Source organism: Hydra vulgaris, chromosome 14 (genome assembly GCF_038396675.1).
Source record: "Hydra vulgaris chromosome 14, alternate assembly HydraT2T_AEP".
In the NCBI taxonomy this organism is placed as follows: Eukaryota; Metazoa; Cnidaria; class Hydrozoa; order Anthoathecata; family Hydridae; genus Hydra; species Hydra vulgaris.
The window spans coordinates 37,043,138-37,064,938 of record NC_088933.1 but is presented as its reverse complement, the minus strand read 5'-3'; the positions used below and the strand labels follow the sequence as shown (position 1 = coordinate 37,064,938).

The window sequence follows — 21,801 nt, the reverse complement described above, 5'->3', positions numbered from 1 at the left end:
TTTAAATTTTTAATTAGGAGCAAAAAAGCATGTACTATATAGAAAAGCTTAAAGTACAAACAAGGGGTTTGCAGAATCTAATATTCATAGGAATATTAGATTCTGCAAACCCCTTTCTATGATGTCAGCATCATAATACGATGAACTTAGGAATTCATCAATTCTCACAAGTCAAGCTGCAGGACTCTTAGTGACTATAAAAATGCCATATGATCATTAGTGGGGTTCAATCCTCAAGTAATCCTCAAGAAAAAAGGATCCTCAAAGTAATCCTCAAAGTAATCCTCAAGAAAAAAGGATCACTGACAACTAAAATGACTATAGTCATTTAAGTTGTCAGTGTTCGTTAAACAGTAAACATTTTATCGACATTTATCAAACGTATAAACTATTAAGTTTGTAATGTTTTGACGATTTAATTCTCTTAATGTATATGTTTATTAAACATTAACATTATTGGCTTATTTATGATATGCTCCCAAATAATCTGCAGTTACATAATATCAAAATTTCAAACCAAATGATAATCTAAAATCTGCTTTCTAGAAATATAAAATCCACCTAAGTTTATTTGCAGACATCAAGAAAAAGGAAGAAGTTCAATCAGCAAAGATATTAGCAATGAAATGATAAATGTTTAAACAAAAAGAGATTAATTGGAAAAAGTAAAATACTGTAGGGTGATTTGTAATGTTTATTGAGAAAATTCAAGTAAAATTTTCAATATTGCTATAAACATTATCTACTGTAAGTCCACAAATAAAATTTGATATTTTTACTTTATACTACTTTATTTAGTTTTTGTACAATAACAAGCAATGCACTATTTTAAACTATTTTTTCATCATGACATTTACTGATACAGTTAGTAACCAAGTGAATAGACGCGCCGCATTAAAGATAATTAATTTAGGATTTGCATTTAAATTAGGTTCCCTTTTTATTTCATTTCTTTTTTTTTTTGTTATACAAGAAATCATTTCACCAGCAAGCATATAGACACGACGCAATATATGCAAAATTATAGTCACTTGCATAAGGTGCTCATAGTCCTTATAATGTTCACCCTCTTCCTCAACATTGACATATTTTTCTTGTTAAAACGAGTCTCACTGCTACTCTGATTATCTATTCTTTTGAGTTTTTTGAATGGCTCTACATAAATATATATCTATGATTTGTTAAGGAATCACCTCTAAGAAGTTGTTATGGAATTATAGAATTAGATATAGATATATTATAGCATAGATATAGTTAAATGCAAAAAAGGTCTTCATCAATTAGTGCAAACTCTTGTTTTATGAGAAAAATATTAGTACTTTTAGTTCAACTTTTAGTTTCAGAAAAAATGATGAGTACAGCAAAAAAAATTCTAAAAATTGTTTTTACAATAATGGTAATGTCAAAGACATAACATTTTGCAGAGCTTCCGAGTAATTTAAAAATTATAGAGATGTAATTGTTTACAATATATCTCTTAAACGTAGTCAAATACTCTTACTTAAGGAATCGTGTAAACCAGATTGCCATGAAACGCAGATTTTTCTATTATCGCTCTAAACTACAACATAAGTTGATATAATGGAAAAAAACATTTTTCTCTTAAACTCCTTTTAACTTTATGTCGAACCTTGGTGAAACTAATGTAACAATTCAAAATTCAGCCTAAAGTTATTAAAAACTGGAGAAATTTGAAACAAGCTGAGCAAGCAAGACAAGCTGAGCAAAAAACAAGCTGAGCAAGAAATAACCATACCAAATAGGCTAAGTTACTAAGCAAGAAATTTTATATTTGCAAAAACCTTTTTCAAATTCTGTAGTACTTTATAAATAGCAATGTTATATTGTAGCAATATATAATAATTTTTTTTTTTTTTTTTTCAGTTACATTATATTATACCTTCCATTACTGAGATAAATTTTGCAGTTTTTAATGTAAAGAATAGTATAACATTTTTAAATAATATACTATTCCTTATATTATTAACTGAGATCAGAGAAAAAATTTCTTTTGAAATTCTCTATTATAAGAAGGTTTTTCTCTGATCTCCTGATTTAAGGAAATCTCTTAATTCTAGAAAAAGCCTAAAAACTTGTTAAATAGTAGTAGTAATTGTTAAATAGTAGCAGCACTTGAAACTGGGCAACAACAACAACAACAAGTACCTATTAAATAGAGCTTTACTCCATATGTTCTAAAAGCTTGATTTTTATCCAAATATTAAATCAAAAAAACAATTTTTTGTAAATTCTGCATTTTATTTAAAACTTTTACATAAAAATAATTTGTTTGATATTTTTGGCATTTTAATTTATACATGGATCCCAATCAAAAAATCTCTTGGGTACATACCAACAAAAAAAGTCACTAAATTTGAAATATTTAAAAGATTCTTATTAGTTGTACAGAACTTTGCCAGAACTTTGTGATTTTATTTCTCATATTTGTTTGCTGTTCACGTTAACATATCACTACTTTTAAATCTACATAATGATATAAAGGCTTTGACCTATTTTTTGTTTATAATTTGCTTCGTAACAGATAAACTCCACTCATATTTTATTGTTGTCAATATTTGTCAAATTGCTATATAAACTTATATACAGTTTGGGGACACTCGTATATGTATCCAGTTTTGGGAAGGGAGAGAGTTAGCTAAATGTTTATAGGTGCAGGTGTTTTAAAATTAATTAATTAGTTGGGTATTTAACATATTTCAGTCGGGTGATTTTTTTTTTTAGAAAGCAGTTGGTTTTGTAAAGTTTTTTATTAAAAATATTGCAAGGAATTATTTAAAAATATTGTATCAACATATCTAATACATGTCTTGATTATATTGTTAAATCTGGTGGAAATGTGCTTGACTTCTCATTATCTTAGGAAGACTGGTACCAATATTATGTTTAGTCTTAAGCAAAAATTATTTTTACTTGAGCTGTCTTGCAGAAGACATATTTTAAAACTATATAACATACATTTTTGTAAAATTAATATTAAAACAATTGCAAATAAATTGCGATGACACTAAAAGGAGCTAAAAGGAGCATTTACTCTCCAAAGTTTGTAAAATGTAACATACACAAATTTTTTTTTTAGCTAAATAAACTATTATCACAAAACAAAACAAAATGGGGTTTTTAAAAAATGGCCTAATTATTTTGTTATGTTCCTGAAACACAGAAATAATAAGTTAAAACAATTTGTTAAAAAGTTTTTTAATAAAAAATTAAGTGCTTAATCTTTTGAAAAAATGTACAACGTAGCACAACGTATAAAGTAGAACAACAAACGACGTAGAACAATGTACAAAGTAAAACAATGTACAACGTAAAAAGTACAATGTAAAATATTACAACGCAAAACAACGCACAACGCATCAAGACTTCAGGATATTTAAAATTAATGAATTATTGAAAGTATGCTATATGCGTAGTTATGCATAATTAAATTCATCTATACACATTTTTTACACAATAACTTTCTTTTATATTTTAAAGCAAGCGTTATTCGCTATTTCAAAGCATATATAATAAGTGGAAATTTGTGACATTACTAAAAAACCATTTCTTTTATTAAAAAATTGAAAAATAATTTTCATAAAATTCCAAAAGACTTCCTTAAAAAGTTTTTGCATGTAAATTCGACATTGCAAATAAGTTGATCGTGTTATTTGATAAATCAAGACAACTTAATTATTAATCAAGTAAAAAATGTAACGCCTTGTTATCCTTGGTCAAGCCAATGGAGTTGGAAAAAAAAGTGCTATATTTATACATCTTACATGATTATTTTTAATTGGTAAAACCTAATTTTAAAAGCACAACTTTTTTTTTTTTTTAGATTATCTCAACAAACTTGTAATTTAAAAAGCTTTTTTAATACATTAGTAATACTGGCTTCTTGTTTGTAAATATTAATGAATAACTTATAATGAATCCGCACTGCTTTCTACATTTTCATATGTACGCGTGTGCGTATGTAAAAAGTATGAAAAAATAAAAAAAATAATGAAACTTTTATTTCAAGGAAAAACAAAAACAAGCTTTAGAGAACAACGAGGAAATAAAATGCAATTTTAATTTCATTTGTTATACCGTTTCTTATGTTTTTATTAATTTTTTGGGTTAAAGTATTCATATTATCGCTCAGTAAAACATGTAGTTTTTATATTCAACGTGAAGAAGATGGCGATACTATTACAGGAAAACTAGACTACTGCTCAGGTTCAACATTTTGTCAATGTATTAACAGCACGTTTCTGGATTATGTATCAGAGATTAACTGTGGAAACAAAGTAACAGGTAATTGTAGAAACAAAATAACAGGTAACAAATGCACCCTAAAATTTACGATGTGAATAAAAAACTAAAAATAAAATTTTTTAGGTGTTATTAAAATCTTACTTTTATCTTTTCTTATTTTGCCGTACTTTTCTCATATCTTATTTTGCCGTACTTTTCTCATATCTTATTTTGCCGTACTTTTCTCATATCTTATTTTGCCGTATTTTTTTTCTTAATTAAAAAAAAAATGTCATTGGTTCTAACTGGAGAGAATAACCAGTGGATATTAACCAGTGGCTATTAACCACCACACAACATAGCAACTACATTTATATAAAGTTCGTTGTAAAAAATATTAAGCAATTCTTGCTCGGGTTTCAAAAAACTGGTGTAGTTCTTTGACGGGTACTAAAAAATCCGTATTTTCTGGAAACTGTATCGCACTATAAAATCCCTAAATCCCTAAAAAAAAATTTTTTAGAACCCTTTACATTGCATTTGAAAAACCTCCACACAATTTCCTCAGGTTTATTTAAGATGTTGTTAGGTTATTTGTCATCATTAAATTCACTGTCTGAAATTCCGTTTCGACACAAAGAGTAAATTTAAATATTAAATATGAAGATATATGAAAACCATGAAGTATGAAGATTTATGAAAATCAGAACACGAAACTTCCACAAAAGCAGCTCTAGAGGAACTTTATCCGAACCCATTTATAAATGGGTTCGGATAAAGTTCCTCTAAGTTGATTATTTGTTATTCTTCGCCCTGGGTATTTATGTAGCCATAACTACATGAGCGCATTTTTTATTATGACAAGTTTTTTGTGCCGTAAAAAAGCTGCGATCAATTGGCTGCAACTTGTGGGGTGTACGAGTTAGTAACGCTATTTTTTACCATTTCATTTTTATTTGTAAAGTTAAACAAGTCAATGCTCTTTGTGTAAGTTTGTACTAATCTAAAATTAAAAGAATCTTATTTTGAGTAGAAGCTCTTTATTATTTGATAAAATGTTTTATTGGCTCTATGAAAAACTAAATTGTAATCCAATCACTTTTAGAGCATCATACATTGTTTCAGAGGCAATATACCTCAGTGTCACTATTTTTATCGTAACATCATTGGCAAAATAATTGTTTATTCATAAAACAATTGAGCATTGTTGTTAAACCTTTTTTTTTTTTTTTACCTGAATCAAGACATTTAAATTGGTTTTATTTAAAATTGATCAAAAATAATTATTTCATTTTTACTATTACAGTTATTTTATCATGGACGTATATAAATCGAAAGTTTATTAACAATGTTTAAAAACATTATTAAAAATATTTAAAAACATATATAAATAGTATATAAGTAAACAGTATAAAATAGAAAAAAAAAAATATCTCAATTAAGGAATAAAAAATAACTATAATATTTTATTTTACTTTTATAAATTAACCAAAGTAATAATAGACATTACCACCGTTTGATTAGCTTTAATACGTTTCTTCAGTTAAATATGCTTCAAAGAAGCAAATTCCTTTTTTCGCAAGAATGTTTTCCTGATTTTTTATTCTAATCAAAAGCGGAGAAACAACTAAGATTCTATTATTGTACATCTTTGATTTTAGCGCATAATGTGGTTGTATACTGTTAAGTACATGTACTTTTTCTTGATGAGTTTAAAGCTCCTACGGACTGTAGATTGGCAAACAAAACAATGTTCTTGTTCCCTTTTATATCTACTTTCCTTGTAGATATGAAAGGTAGCGTTATATCAAAAAATAAAGTTTTTTAGTTGACGTTTGACACTAAACCTTTGACTTTTAATGCCAAACTTTTTACTTATAACTTACTTATACTTATAATACATAACTGTAGCCTTCGAGTTCAGCCAGTTTTTTTATGATAATACCATCGACTTATGGTTGCTATTGGATTAATTTTGATAACATATGTTTAGTGTTTTTTTCTAAATTACCTATTTTGCTTTTTTAATGTTTTCATTTTTTTATCAAATAATTTGAAAGATTTCTTCAGTTCATTTACTTTCTTTTTCAAATATTAATTTTCTTCTGCAACAGTTTTTAATTTGTTTTCCAATTTTTCAATTGGAAAAACTAAGGAATTTAATTGATTAAAATAACTTAAAAAAAAAACCAGGTGGTTAGATAAAACAAGTGATTTTGAAAAGGATATCAGTTGCATTTTTCCATAAATTGACTTTAAAATGTAATTGTAGTGTCAATGGCAATGTTTACCTTTTGTTTCGAACGGCCACAATCCCGTGCATCATACGCTCAATAAAATTATTTCTAAATACTATATTTTGTAAATAGGGCATTAATCCTGGAGTGAAAGTTTTATTTTTAAAATAAAATGGATTTATATTTTCTGAGTCAAGTATAAAATACTAAAATACTAAAAAACGTAAAAAAAGAGTAATCAGACGACTATAAAAAAATATTATTAAAAGAACGGATTAGAACATACTAACTACGCTGGGAAAACCGTCGAGGTTAGAACAACAAAGGTGCACTTACATTAAAATAAAGTCTGAAGCTTTGCAATAGTAATGAGGTAATAATATAAAAACTAGATATAAATGGAAGGAGTGCATTGAAAACTTTTTTTCTTCTTAAACTTAAAATCCAAAAATAAAAATTTATAAAAATTAAATAATTAAAATTTTCTTTTTCTTTCATTTGCCTTTTAAACTATAAACTTTGAAAGACCCAAGAGAACAATACACCTTTCCAGATGAAATTCAGAATGAATGCCGTTGCAATGCATTACTTATACGAAGTCTCAAAGAAAATATTATAAAGTAAAAACCACAGCAAAAACATGCTTTAGGAAATTTATAAATAAAAATAAAATGTGTTATTACACATGGTTATTACACTTATTAGTGTAAATTTTTAAGAACGAAAAAAAATTATTTAAATAAAGTTGCTAAAAAAATGACGTTTTTAAAAGTTTTCCTGTGAACTGTTCTTTTTCAAAGTTAACCTGTGTTGTTTGATATTTAGTTCGTTTTAATTTGCGGCGATATGAAGATACTTGATCTATCGAATAACATGTTAAAAATGGAAAAAAGAAATAAATAAAAATAGATAAATAAAAATAGATACATAAATTATTTTATTAAATTTTCAGTTTATTACGTTGTTTTTTTTTTCAAATTTTGCTGTTTAAACACAAGTTTTTATTTTATAATAGTTTTAAATTTTTATTAGGGTGCAGTCTATTAGTTGCAGGAAACCCAATGGGAATATACACGCTATCGGGGATGCCCTCTTACAATTTGACGCTCATTACAGGAACTGATGATGCTGTATGCTTGTCTGAACCAACCCTAGCACCAATTTTTTACCAGGATTTCCATAATGGGATGATTTGGAATCCATCTTTTTCCGATCAACTGCAAAAAATATTTCTTGCGTCTATAAAAGACTTTTCAAAGGTTGAATGTTTTTATATGTATGTTATTACTTAGTTTTCTTTCACAATTTTGTTTATTTATTTATAATTTGTTTTATAAATATATAAGATGTTTTTTTTTGTTTGTCTGTGTCTAATTATTGCCAGTTCTTAAGTTAGTTGTTTATTCTACGTTACTTAATATATTATATGATATTTGATTCTATATTACATAATTGCTTCATAAATGATCACATGATTTATATTACTCTAATGCAGATCGAGCTTAAGGTTGCAAATCATCTAGAAGGATTGTTTCTGAAAATATTTATTGATTGTGACAACAAACAACAGTGCATAACTATAAAGTTTGAAGGTTTACAAGAATGTGAGTATTTATCAATTTATGAATTTTATTAGGCCTAAATTTGATAAGTGTTTGAATGTGTTTGTATGAGTTCATACTTTTTTTTTCTGACTTAAGATCCATTGAATCCAGATTCACTTGCAGACTTAGTGGAGCTTACTACTACATTATCACCGGTAACGGAAACAACAAAAATAATTAAGTCAACTGCGCAAACTACTTTCAAAACATCTCTTTCAACTTCATTTTCATCCTTTCCAGAATATAGTTCAACACTTGCTACAATGCCAACAACATCAATCTCAGTGCAAAATATAACTAAAATGCCGTCAAGAATTGATGCAATTAGTTTAGAACAAAATTATGTAGTTGAAATTGTCATAGGCGTGGCTGTATTTCTACTGCTACTGGTATTCCTTCTCATTTGCGTTCTTTCTTATAAAAGGTAACTTAATAAAGTTCTATAAATTAAATAGAAAATTTGACATAACCGAAATCCTTAGTCAATGTAACTTTTTGCATTTAAATAGCTTTCAGGAACAAAGTAGGTAAGCAATAATAAAAACATGCAATTACAATGAATATTTTAACAAAACATTGACGCATTTTAATTTTGTATTTGTGAATTAAAAACACCAAATCAAAATGCTCCACTCTAAATACTAATTTTGGATTCCTCACCTTAAACTTTTAAACAGAACAATTTAGCATAACTTAGTTTTTCATACAACTATTTATTTTCATTCTTTTGTTTATGCTCAAAACAAATATGCATTTGGTTAATTAAATTATAAATGCCATTCATTTGCTTGACTGTTTGTTTGATTGCTTGCAGTTCACATTTTACTAATGAATGCAAACATGACCCATTCTGAAACAGGCTTTACAAACATTTGACATTAGATTAACGTCCCTTCATAGATACGCGCGGATGATTTAAATGTTTTAATATTTAACAAAAATAATATTTAAGTATAAAAGATTTTTCAAAATGTGATGCTTTTATGTTTAGAAGAAGAAGAAAGTCTATTTTTAAAGTTTCGGAAACTGTAAGTAATTTTGCAGTTTTTTTAAAAATATTTTGTTGATTTATTTATTTTTGGTTTTTTATTTATTAAAAATCTTTCTGTTTTAATAAACAATTAAAATAAACGTCTTTGTTTTGTAAAACGCTAATAAATGCTCGAAAAAGAAAGGTGTCATTGGTTTAACAATTTGTCGATTGATTTATTTGTTGATCACCAGACTAAATAGTTCCTTTTAATAATCAAGTTTTATCTCATAAATTGTTTGATAAATTTAACAATACTTTATAATCGATATTATGTTTGTGTACCTGTATAGTGTGCACCAAAGTCCATAATTTATTCAAAAAACACGTGTTTCTACAAATAAAGCATTAAAACCTTAAATAAAAAATAAAATTGAGTCTTTAATTATTTTATTGAAAAATTTTTATTGCATTACTCCTTACCTGCATAAAAAGGAAATTGTTCTGCATGAAAGGAGAATTACACTGAATTGACCATAAAATGAGGCTTTTAAAAACGATTAATCACCTATGGCAAATAATTGTAACAGATATATTATTTCTAAAGACAAGTTTGATAAAAATAAAATAAAAACAAGTATGATATTCCTTGAAAGCTGAAATATATTAAACAAACTGTGATTCTTATAAAATTGTTAAGTGTTTTATTCAGTATAGTTGATTGTGCTGAATGCTCTGACTTTGTATTAAGAAGACCAGCAGTGGCCAGATCTGAATAAACACCGAACTAAAAAAACAGACCAGAATTGAATGATGAAATGAATTAAAAGTTGACATGTTAACAGCAATGAGAGTTGGTCATTGGTTTTCCAATATTGAATCATAGTATTATTCCTTTGAAAAATAACTTTAAAAAAATCATAAGAAACCATGGTTGACCCTTGGCTTTTCTAGCCTAAAAAAGGTGTTAAAAAATAAGCAAAGACTGGTTATTTAAAAAAGTGTTAAAAAATGAGCCGAGACTCATTATTCAACAATTTTTTTAGACTAGAAAGACTAAGGTTTATTTTTTTATTAAAATCTATTTACCATATGGTTGGTAAACGGAAGCTTAGAAATAATCAAAGAGTACGTTAAGACACTTTTTCTGATTAGAAAAATAAAATAAATGTAAATAATTGATAAAATTTTAGTCTCAACCAGAAACTTAAATTGCAATCATTTTGACTTTGATTAGTTTCACTTGTGCATGTTTTATGTTAGACATTGACACATTGTCTGTCTAAAGATTACCACAGTTCATTGTTTTGAGTAAATTCTTTACATATTGATCACAATTCATTAAATAAAGTAAGCTACTCAAAAAATATCCAAACAATCTTCAAAATTATTATCTTCTTTTGACTATAAAATTACTACTTACCAAATTTTATCAAAGTCTTCTTACCAAATGTTGGTGATGGATACTTTTGAGATTTTGAATTTTTAGTTTTTTGATGCGTTGCGCAGTTGAAATTTCCTAGAAATCGAAAAGTAAAATAATCTCAACCAAGAAAACCAATAAAGACCATTCATAGGAGTGATTCTTACAAGAAATTTCTTATTTGAGGAATGTAAGGCTCTTGGAATCTCAGTAATCACAGATACTGCAGATAAAGAGAAAGTATGAGCTCTATTTGACCTTGTAAATGAGTTGGCTATTTTAGGTAATCTAAGCTGCTTGTTTTTGACTTAAAAGATAGTAACTCTAGGTACAAAAGCTGTAATTGACTGAAAAACTGATTAATTAAATGTTATTGCAACTAACTTGTTATCCTCGTTTATTTAGAAAGATTACTTAACTAAGTTTACAAAACAATGTTTCTTTCAAAAAAGCTGAACAAAAAATATTATTAATTTAGAGACTTTATTTAATAAATATTATACACAAAGTTTTAAGATTCTAAAATTTAAAGACAGAGATTTGAAACTCCATGTGAATAAATCTAAACATTCACGGAAAAAATTTTTTTAATAAAATTAGAACGAACATGCTGCCTCACTATCAGAAATGTGCTTATTGTTACTGTATGGAATAAATTGCAATTTATTCTATTCATCCGGTGATTTCCAAGTTTCTTCGACTCAACTTTTAAGATTACATACAAACAAATGACTACATAAAAACCCATTAAAAAAATACAAACTCATGACCGCATACAAATGCATGACTACATACTAGGGTGTCCCAAAAACACACTTTCTTTAAAATTTCAATGTGCTCTCAACTGATCCCCATTCTATAGGTCCTAAATAGCTACCAAAATCTTTTTTTTAATTCTTTAATGACTAGAAGTGATAGATGTAAATTCTGAGTTTTACGGTTTTGTACACTTATGTGTATTTACTAAAAAACAGCGCTATCTAGTATTTCAATATGTTTTAATATGATGTAATAATTAGTACACAAATAATTCCCTAGGATATTATTAAAGAATAGGATCATTCCCTATGAACATTGTTTAGAGATGGTGATATTCTTAGATACTATCAATTTATCCTTCGCGAGTCACAAGTTAAATACAAACCCACTTCTACTAATGTTGGTTGCAAATTGAAATCGAAATCCAAGGATCTTGTTTGTGAAAATGGTGTTTGTACAGATCCTGATAGTTCTTGCTTGGTATCTAGGATTAAAAAAATTTGGGATAACGCTGGGTTTGGCAAGAAATTTGTGATTTGTGGGTACAATATAAAGACTAAAATCATTAAACTTAATTTAAAATACAAGAAATTGATTAAATTGTCTTCTCTAAACTGGAACAGCAGTCTTGATAAGCAATCAAAGTTAGAGAAAGATTTTCTCACAGAATCCTATCAGCTTTTTGACATCTCGACTAAGAATTTTAAAAAAAGATATTCTTGCTGATAGATTGAGAACAGATGATGCCAAGCTGGAAGATATAAAGTAAGTTCATTAAATAACACTTTTTTTAGTAGTGAGATTTTTTTTCCAATTAAAAGTAACTTAAGTAATAGCATATTATTTCCTTTAAAATACTTACGATTAACTCTTTACATGGTTTGGTCATCTTCCAAAAAAAACTAGAACAATTATTAATTTATTTATAAATGGCTTAATAGATTTAAATATTACTTAGTTTTTATGAAGACCAGATGTTACATAGGAAAGGATATATGGAAACAAAAGTCGATGAAGACTACGGTAGAAGAGTACTGGATGCAAACAGGAGAAAGAACAAGCTAGATAAGTTGAGAGAGAAAGAATTAGAGAGACAGAAAAACTTAAAAGATATCAATGATGTTTTGTTGTCGCATGACTCCATGACAGAAGAGATTCAATTCAGCAGTGAGGAAGAAATGTCAAACGAGGACTGTGAAATCAGCGAGGAAGATGATTTCCTGGGTAACGGTCGGAAACGCAGGTATAGTATTATTTTAATAACATAGTTGTAATTTTCACAAGCTAAAGCTGTTTTATTGAAAAGTATATAATTATAAATAGGTAGAAAAATATTATAAAATGATACCTAGGGACAATTCTGGAGATACGATAAATCTAGCAGTGAATGTTGAAAAGCTCATTGAATGTACTGTTGTTCCAGCAACAAGGTTCAATGTTGGTGTACGACCTCATCTGGCAATTTTAAGTGAAGTATTTAAAGCTGGAGGTATAGAAATTAATGATATACCGCTTTCAAGAAGCACACTTCATAGAAAAAAGTTCAAATATGTAGAACTTGAAGGAGACTCGGAGTGGATTTCAATATCTAATCATCTTAAAGGCCGACGGCTTATTCTTCATTTTGATACCAAACTGTTGGAACAAATTACCACTGGGCTTAACATTATCCAAAAAATTGAGCGACTTGCAGTCTCAGTGAGTTCCCCGGATGACGATACCATGGAAGACCATCTTTTAGGTGTTGTTCAATGTCCCTCTTCAAAGGGAGTTGACCAAGCAGAACAAGTGCACAATCTTTTAAAATATTACGGATGTACAGAGCAGATCATTGGTATATGCTGTGATACAACTGCAAGCAATACAGGCGGAGTAAATGGAGCAGTCCAAATTCTTACAGATATTTTGAAATGACCAATTTTGTGTATAATGTGTAGGAGACACATATATGAAGTACATGTATCTCACTATATGGCTGCCCTTACTGGTGAGAAAACTAAAGGTCCAAGAAGAGCTCTTTTGTCAAGCTAAAGAACAAGTGGCCTGAAATCTGTGAGAAAGTGAATGAAGTGAAAAATTTATGTAAATTGGACTGGCAAAGAGATGATCTGAAGATTGGCTCTGTTCTTCGCACTGTTGCAGAGGAAGCTAAGACATTTTTGACTAATGCAACTACTACTGATATAGTGTTTTCAAGGAATGATTATGGTATAGTTTGTAAGCTTGCCTCCTTCTTCCTTGGAGTGGAAGTACAAGATTTTAAGTTCCATCAACCTGGCGCCTGCCATGAGGCAAGGTTTTTAGCAGATGCGATCTACATCCTGACTCTTTATATGACTAAAGATATCAGTAATATCTTGACAGAAAAAGAAGTGCTGCAGTTGAAGGATGCAAGTTTATTCATTGCAATTTGCAATGTTCCATGGTTTTTAAAAAGTTTTTTAGGATTTCTGGCTCCCTACAATGAATTGAAAGCTATCCAGACAGCCTATGCATTGAGAAAAGTTAGTAAGAATATTGGAAATGCTTTGCTTCTCAGCATGGGACGCCATACGTGGTACTTAACTCCGCAACTCTGTGTTTTGTCCTTTGGGGATAAAGAAGTTCCTTCTGAAACAAAGCTAAGAATGCTGTTAGCTCTGATTGAGTTTGAAGAGCCAAATGAATTTCAGCGTTGTAAACCATCAAATGTACAAATTGGAGAGACCACAGAGCTACCTGAGTTGATTTCCGAGCAAAGCTACCTTCTCTTCAAACATTTTAAAATATCAAGAGCAAGTATAAAAGAATGGCTTAATAATAGTCTTAATATTATGGATGTTTTTAACCATCCTCAGTTGCTAGATTTTATTGCATGGATCAAAAACATATCTGTTGTAAATGATGGTGCAGAAAGAAACATTAAGCTCATTAAAGATTTTCTTTCAGCTACTAGAGATGAAGATCACCTTCAAAATGTACTTTTTGTAGTTAAAAAGTCTAGAAAAAACTTGACTAAGACTATGACTAAAAAGGAGCTTGGGAACTGTTCAAAAAGTTGTATTTTTTGAGAAATGTTTCACCGCAATAAAATCTTATATTTGCTAATTAATATTAGTTTTCATGTATTTTTTTTTGTATTTTCATATTAATAAATATTATCTATCAAGTTAAATAGTAGAAAACAATTGGAAATGATTTATACGCATCTAATTGTTTTATTTTAATTTTCTAAAATGTGTTTTCTATTAATGTTAAGCTAGCTTAACATTAAAACAGTAAAACTCAGATTTTACATCTAGCACTTCCTGTCAAAATAAAACCGTCAAATTTTTTTTAGTACTTATTTAGGTCACATATGGAATGGGAATCAGTGGAGAGCTTTTTTTTTTTTTTGGGACATTCTACTACATACAAATACATCAAAACTACACCAACCTGTGTATCAAATAACTTTCATTCTTGTGTAATCCAAAGTACAAATAAATATCTATAAAATTATTTACAATTAGAGTTCATATTTCTTTGAAAACATTTAGTAAACCGAAAACTCAAAAAAGTTAAAAATTTGCATTAGCTTTATAAAAAAAAAATAATAATAACTACTGCTTCCCGTCAAACAAAGTTACCCCAACCATTCTTGAAAACGTTTAGTGAATATAAATTATTTCCAATTGCTAAAACACATTAAAACATTAACTTAATTTAATTTTCTAAGTTCCTTTTTATTAAAAGGTGCGTTCAGTACATGTTCCATTTATTTATTTAATAAGATAACATTCGTATTAGATTAACACTTTAGTTATACAATTGTTGTCAACTTGTGTCCTGCTAAATCATAAAATTTTTATCTAAAAATAACAAAAAGTATAAAATTTATAAAATACACATTATTACTGCTTCATACAATAAGTTATGTTTTTGTTCGAAGCAGTAATAATGTGGCATTAACAATAAGTATATAATTTAATAAATATAATAATAAATATAATATAACAAATAATGCAGTAACAATAAGCTTTTATTTATTTTTCACGTTTCAAATGGTTTCAAAGTAATAAGCATAAATTTTATAAAGTTTATTATTTCAACTTCCCTTAAGTGGAAATAATCGCTACATTTAGAAAAAATATACATACATGAATCTATACACTGGGGTTTATACTTTTTAGATTTTAATAATGTTTTTTATTAACTATTTTTGTTATTATTATTATTATTATTATTATTATTATTATTATTATTATTATTATATTAATATTATAAATAATATTAGTAATATTGTCATTTTTATTATTTTTTTTTTCCTTTTTTTTTCTGTTTCATTTACCTTTTTTTTTTCGCTTTTGTTTGTTTGTTTGAGGTTTTTATGTTTATAGGTATCATTCACATGACAAATTTGTAACTATATGAGTAACACCTAGTCAAGTTATATAAATTTATGATGAATTTTTATAAATTTTAACAGTATCGTTGAATAAAAATAATTGTTACATTTATTTTTATTTTGAAAGTGGTTTTTTAGTTTTAAAATTATTTAATTGATTAAACTATCAGTTTTCAAAGATTTAAAGCAATCCTCGTAGAATAACTCCACTATGCGAGGGTTAATTATTAGGGTATAAACACAAAGAGGGTTAACTCTATTAAGGGGTTAACTTTATGAAAAGTTATTCTATGAGGGAATCAAATCTAAAAGGAATCAAAAAAAAAAAGGGAGGGGGTAAGGTAATAGTAAATAAGTTAATCAGTTTTACAAATAATATTTGCTTTTCTAATACAAATCTCTTTTCCCACAACCCCTCCAAAGTTTATGCAATATAACGCCCCCCTGCATTGGCGCGGTAAAGCTGACAAAGTAACGTTTTAATCTTTAGATAATTTAATATTTTCATGAAATTGATTTATAAAAAAATGTTGCTACAAGTTTTTCTCTTACGGGAATATTTAAAATCTAATTTAGTAATACCATATTGCAATACTAATTTGCTTTTAACTATTTACTATTATAAGTTGGTTTAGTTGCTTTCTCTAGTTTTAAATATATTTTGGCTAAAAAAAATATTTCTATTAATACTAAATCAGTTATTTAAACTTTATTTAATAATTTTTTGAGGTGCTTTTATTAAAATATTTAATAAGATTTCATAAAATTTGTTTTCAGACTCCTGTAGCATTACAAAATAACTTAGCTTCAATTATACGAATGGAAAGCAATTCTCTTAGTACAACGCCTTCAAAGTTGAACAATATTAAAGTGAAGTCGCTGTGTGACGAATATCACAATCATTCATTAAAAAAATCAAAAAACATACTGGCAGATGAATCTACGAAATCTGAATCTTTGCTGCAATCGCATATTAATCCACTTTTTAAACCTAACGTTGCTGAAAAAAAACGTTTAAGATCTGTCTCGTTTTCTTCGCCACTGGAGCGGTCTTCTCGTGCAAGCCATCTAAGCATTTCATTGGGTGAGCCTTTAGACAACGAATCAATAAATGAAGATGTTGAATCCGTGTTTAATGAAAACATTGAATTTTATGAAGGTGCAACATTTCATTATAACGAAAATTCTGGAGTCTAAAAAAAAGATAAAAAAAGAGAAAAGAAAAAGAAACAGCAATAATTAAACAGCTTTGTTTTTTCCCAAAATGTTAAATATATTTGTTAAAGATATAAAGGTTATTAAATGCATACCGTTTAACTAATTCATTATAGTTATAAATAAATAAAATTTTATTAAAAAATTATATAAATTTTAATTCAGACATTATTTTTCGCGCACACGCTTTTAATTCTTTTTATAAGAAGTTAATCATAGAAAGTTTGTTTAACTTTAATGTATCTTTTTTATCTAACAAAAATTTGTTATCATACACATTACCTCATAAGTAAAGTCAACTCAACTCCCGACTTTTGGGTATTTTTAGTTTAATCAATTTTTGGTTTCAACTTGAAGTTAAAATTTTCAGTACAATTTTTATTCTTAAAACTTTTTATGTTATGGTGTTACCATATCGTGTTCGTGTTACCATATATATTTTAACCAAAAATATATTTTAACCAAAAATATATTTTAACCAAAAATATATTTTAACCAAAAATATATTTTAACCAAAAATATATTTTAAACACTTAATATACTGAAGAAAAAAATTAAAGAAATAAAATTTTAAAGTTCAAAATACAATTTGAGTTTTTCAAGTGTTTTAACGATACAATGAATGAATATTTATTTGCAATATGCCAGACAAGTCATAAGCAAATTGCAACTAAGTTTTTTATATAAGTATTAATATAAAATATAACCTTTATTTAAGCCTGGTTTCTTATAGTTGTAAATATGTCGCACAAAAGATGTAAATCTTTTGCAACAATTATTTTACAAATCAATTTGTTTCTATTTTCCCCAAAATTCTTTCACAACAAAAGCTTTATTACAGAACAGACGTTAAGGAAAGCGAATTACGCAAGAAAATATTTTCATATTAAAACCTAATACTGCACAACTCTTGCTCAACATTTCTACAAATATTAGAAATCAATCTTAAAACATAAAAAATACAAGTTTTCACTAAGGAGATCGTCCATAAATTACGTCACGCAATTTTTGACCGTTTTTATCCTCCCCCTCCTTCCGTCACAAAATTGTAACACTTAAGGGGTCATCCATAAATGATGTCAGGTGAAGGGAGTGCTGGAAAGTTTGACACTAATTGACAATGGGGAGGGGATGTTGAGGCCAAAATGATGTCAATTTAAATTATTTTTTTAGCTTTAATGAGCAGATTTTAACGATATTTACATCTACTAAATGGTATATAAATGATGTTTCGTGGGGAAATTAATATTAAATGCGGGGAATTTGATATTATATTTTATTAAACTATTTATAATATAATATTATAAATTAATATAATAAGTTTCCCAGAGACATTAAATAAATAACAACTACTAACGTAAAATAAAAATTACTATCGTTTTATTAATATATTACCATTTGACTGCGAATCAAATTATGTTAGAAATATTAACTCTTTGTATATAAAATTCACAATCGTTATTCTCTCCCTATCGGATTATAAAATGTGGTTCAAAGTAGACTCATAAAAGTAAACTCATAAATTTGTCATTTTTTGAAATTAAATTGTCGTTATTTCAAATACGAAACTCTAATTGCTCTCTAGTTGATTGTAAAACGTAATGCAATGCAAACACATAAAGTCTATTAAAAATTCGAAACGCTAATTTCTTCCTAGCGGGTTGAAGAAACTCTTTTAAAAAGCTTGCACTTACGATGAGCAAAATCATTATTCTGATTGTGATGTAAACAATACTAATAAATCAATATTAAAATATGGATAAAACCGCATTACTTAACTTATTGATGGCCTCGTATGGAAATGCTCATCCCGATAAAAAAAAGCAAATATCCAGAAAGAAGTCCATAGCATATGGAATTCATTAAAAGAAGAGAAACTGGTGCATAAGGATCTTAAATCAAGAGTAATGTATTGAATCAATTTATTTAATGAAAAGGCAATGAAGTTCAAGAGCAAGCAATTATCATTTTGGGCCAATACTATAAAACAGTCTGCCCCCACGTATACTCCACTTGAATTTGACAAGAATTCCTCACAGTTTGTTAAGCCCACCAACAAGCGATCTGTTATTGATGATCAACAAAGTGCATTAACTTTGAGTTTGTTGACCACAAAAATCAAAAAAATGCAAGAACAGTGGCTCAAGATTGGCTCAATTCTGAGATTGAAGCTTTAAATTGTGAAGTTTCTGGACTGAAGACTAGAAAGAGAAGTGGATTCATTGCTAAAGCTGAAGAGGATGATTTGAAATAGAAAAAGAAGAAACTAACTCATTTATGTAAAGAACTGGCCGAAAAAAAGTTTGATCAAGCTCAACAGAAGAAAACTAGAGAACTGAATAAAGCTAGAATGGAGGAAATCTGCTTGGAGCATCCAGAAATCAAAGAAAAACTGAAAATCAGAGAGAAACCTGGTCGACCGTCATTAGAAGTAGATCAACCTCTTCTTTTGAAGGCGATAATGGATATTGCTCTCCTAGGTTCGTCCGCTGATGAAAGACGTCGGTCAGAGGATCTTCGGGTAATGATAGCTTAGCTATGTTTGTTAATATTGTATTTGTTAGAATTTTACTCTTAATTAGTACTTGCGCTATTGTAAATACAGTACAATCTCTCTAATTCGAATCTCCTTAATTCGAAAACCTCCATAATTCGATTAAATGCAAAGTCGCCGTGAAATTAACTTTCTATAATTCGAAAATCTCTCTAATTCGAACTTTTATTTTTCCCCATCGAATTCAAATTAGAGAGATTCTACTGTATCCTTGAAATGTAATAATTTCAAGATTTGATTTGAATATAATTTACGAAATAAATCCCGTTTTCTGTAAAAAAGTTAATTATATCCAAATATATTTCTTTATTATTTAGAGCATTGAAACTCTCGACGAATTGATATCCGAGATGAACAAAATTGGATTTGCAATCAGCAAGAGCGCCCTCTATACTCGTCTACTTCCGAGAAGTTACGGAAAATTAGAAGGCAAAAGGCACGTTAAAACAGTCTCTGTTAGATTGATCAGTCCTCAGAATGAATCTCATTTAAAACATGTTGACGGACTCTTTTACAGTTCAACTATAAAATATATGGAAGAAGTTTGTTCTATTTTAAGGGCCAGATAAAGTGTGTTTCATTAGCCAAGACAACAAGGCTAGAGTGCCAATTGGAATCACAGCAGCAAAAAAACAGGCGCCGTTATTGATGCATTTGGAGTACCGGGTAACTCTCCCGGAACACGACTGGGTCGTGGCTGCTTAACACAAGCTTATACCATGTGTATACGCTGGAATTACGATCAAAAAAGATGGTCTCGGAAAAACAGATGCTGTTACTTATTCTGGACCTACCTACATTGCTGTTCCATCAGGAAAACACGCATCCTCGACCGCCTTTGCTCATGGATTAGACTTTCAACGGCTCCTGGATATCAAAGAATTCGACTCTATTACCAGAGATCCTCAAACTAATATCGTTAAGCCTATCGTTGTGTTTAGCGTCGATGGAGAACCCGACGACAATCCGAGATACCAAAAAGGCAATTGAAATCGAGATTCACCATTTCTTGAAGAATAACCTTGACGCTCTTTTCATTATGACGAATGCTCCAGGCCACAGTGCATTCAACAGAGCTGAGCGACGAATGGCACCTCTAAATAAAAGATTATCTGGGGTGATTCTTCCGCACGAACTTTACGGAACTTATCTTGATTCTCAAGGTAATTACATTGACAAAAGTTAATTTGTAAAAATATTAATATAATTTTTAACCTATAATCACCAACATATCTTTTTAAATCAGGCAGGACAATAGATTAAAATTTAGAAAAACAGAACTTTGGTTTTGCTGGACAGGCTTTGGCTGATATTTGGTCTGATCTACAAATTGACAGTTAACCATTGCAGAGTATAATGATCCAGATAAATCAGAGCTAGAGTCAAGGAGCCTTTTATTACAAGATCAACGTTGGATTGCCGATCATCTACAAGTCAATATTTTACTCAAATTGTGAAATATGAAAATCGTTCTTGTTGTCGGACTATAAGAAGCTCTTACGTTATTCTAATTAGATTTCCACCACCTGTCCCTGTCAATCAAACGAGAGACGGGCTCAAAGCAGCAGATGTCTCAGAAGGAGCAAAAGAATTGTTTCCATCATCCGTCTATATGCTCATCGCAACAAGCATTGAAAGTATTTTTCCTCTTATTGCCAAAGGATTTCCAATTTTGCCGTATGATGCGATTTGTCCATCAATTCAGTCTAGCCTAGCTGATAGAATCTATAAAAAGTGCAATATCTACTTTGCCTCTCAAGCTATGTTGAAAAAGCACGCTTCTATCCATTCTTCTGCTATAACACTCCCTCTAATCAAAAGGGTCCAACCTGTTCGTATCGCTGCCAAGCGTCAGACAGAATTTTTGGCAGTCATCGCCTTGCAGAAGAGTTCGGAAACTGCTAAATGGTTAGATGAAAATAAAGTTGACGAAACGAATTTGATTGTACCTCAAGAATACGATATCCTTTTAGAACGCGAAGAGCATTCACTACCTATTGTTTCAATCGATGATCACTTCAACAACCCATGGGAAGATTATATTAAAGATATAGAATACTATTTGCTTAGTTGATTATTTAATGAAAAATTGACTATTATATAATATAATTTGATGAGATCTGCTATTATATAAATGTATAATTTAGTCAGAAAAAAAATCAATGGTTTTTAAGCATTTTTATTGTTTTTTAGGGGGGTAGTACACAAAAACTGACATCATATATAACTGGGGGTTGGCCAAAAATTGACAGAGCTTGACAAAGGGGGGAGGGGGAGTCGAAAAATTGAGAAATTTATGGATGACCCCTAAGTAGCAAGTTTTGTTTGAGTCGTCACAAAACCACCAACCCCCTTCCCCTTGTTGCGTGACGTAATTTATGGACGACCCCAAACCTTTCTTTTTATTTTATTTTTTTATTTTTTTTATTTT

The 21,801-nt window shown here is 28.7% G+C and overlaps 1 protein-coding gene across 1 annotated transcript; it reads left to right on the top strand.

Annotated features, from left to right (window-relative positions):
- The first annotated feature begins 3,910 nt into the window (after window positions 1-3,910).
- On the top strand, window positions 3,911-16,914 carry LOC105846444 (uncharacterized). The gene is made up of 6 exons (XM_065817456.1): window positions 3,911-4,302; window positions 7,512-7,738; window positions 7,975-8,083; window positions 8,180-8,507; window positions 9,075-9,111; window positions 16,379-16,914. The coding sequence occupies exons 1-6, from the start codon at window positions 4,104-4,106 to the stop codon at window positions 16,796-16,798; spliced, it is 1,320 nt and encodes a 439-aa protein (XP_065673528.1). The 5' UTR covers window positions 3,911-4,103; the 3' UTR covers window positions 16,799-16,914.
- The last annotated feature ends 4,887 nt before the right edge of the window (window positions 16,915-21,801 follow it).

Bases quoted from the DNA above. Each gene is read 5' to 3' on its own strand.
- LOC105846444 (XM_065817456.1), top strand. From the start codon at position 4,104: ATGTTTTTATTAATTTTTTGGGTTAAAGTATTCATATTATCGCTCAGT. The intron at 8,084-8,179 runs GTGAGTATTTAT...TTCTGACTTAAG, and splicing joins GTTTGAAGGTTTACAAGAAT to ATCCATTGAATCCAGATTCA. The intron at 8,508-9,074 runs GTAACTTAATAA...TTTTATGTTTAG, and splicing joins TGCGTTCTTTCTTATAAAAG to AAGAAGAAGAAAGTCTATTT.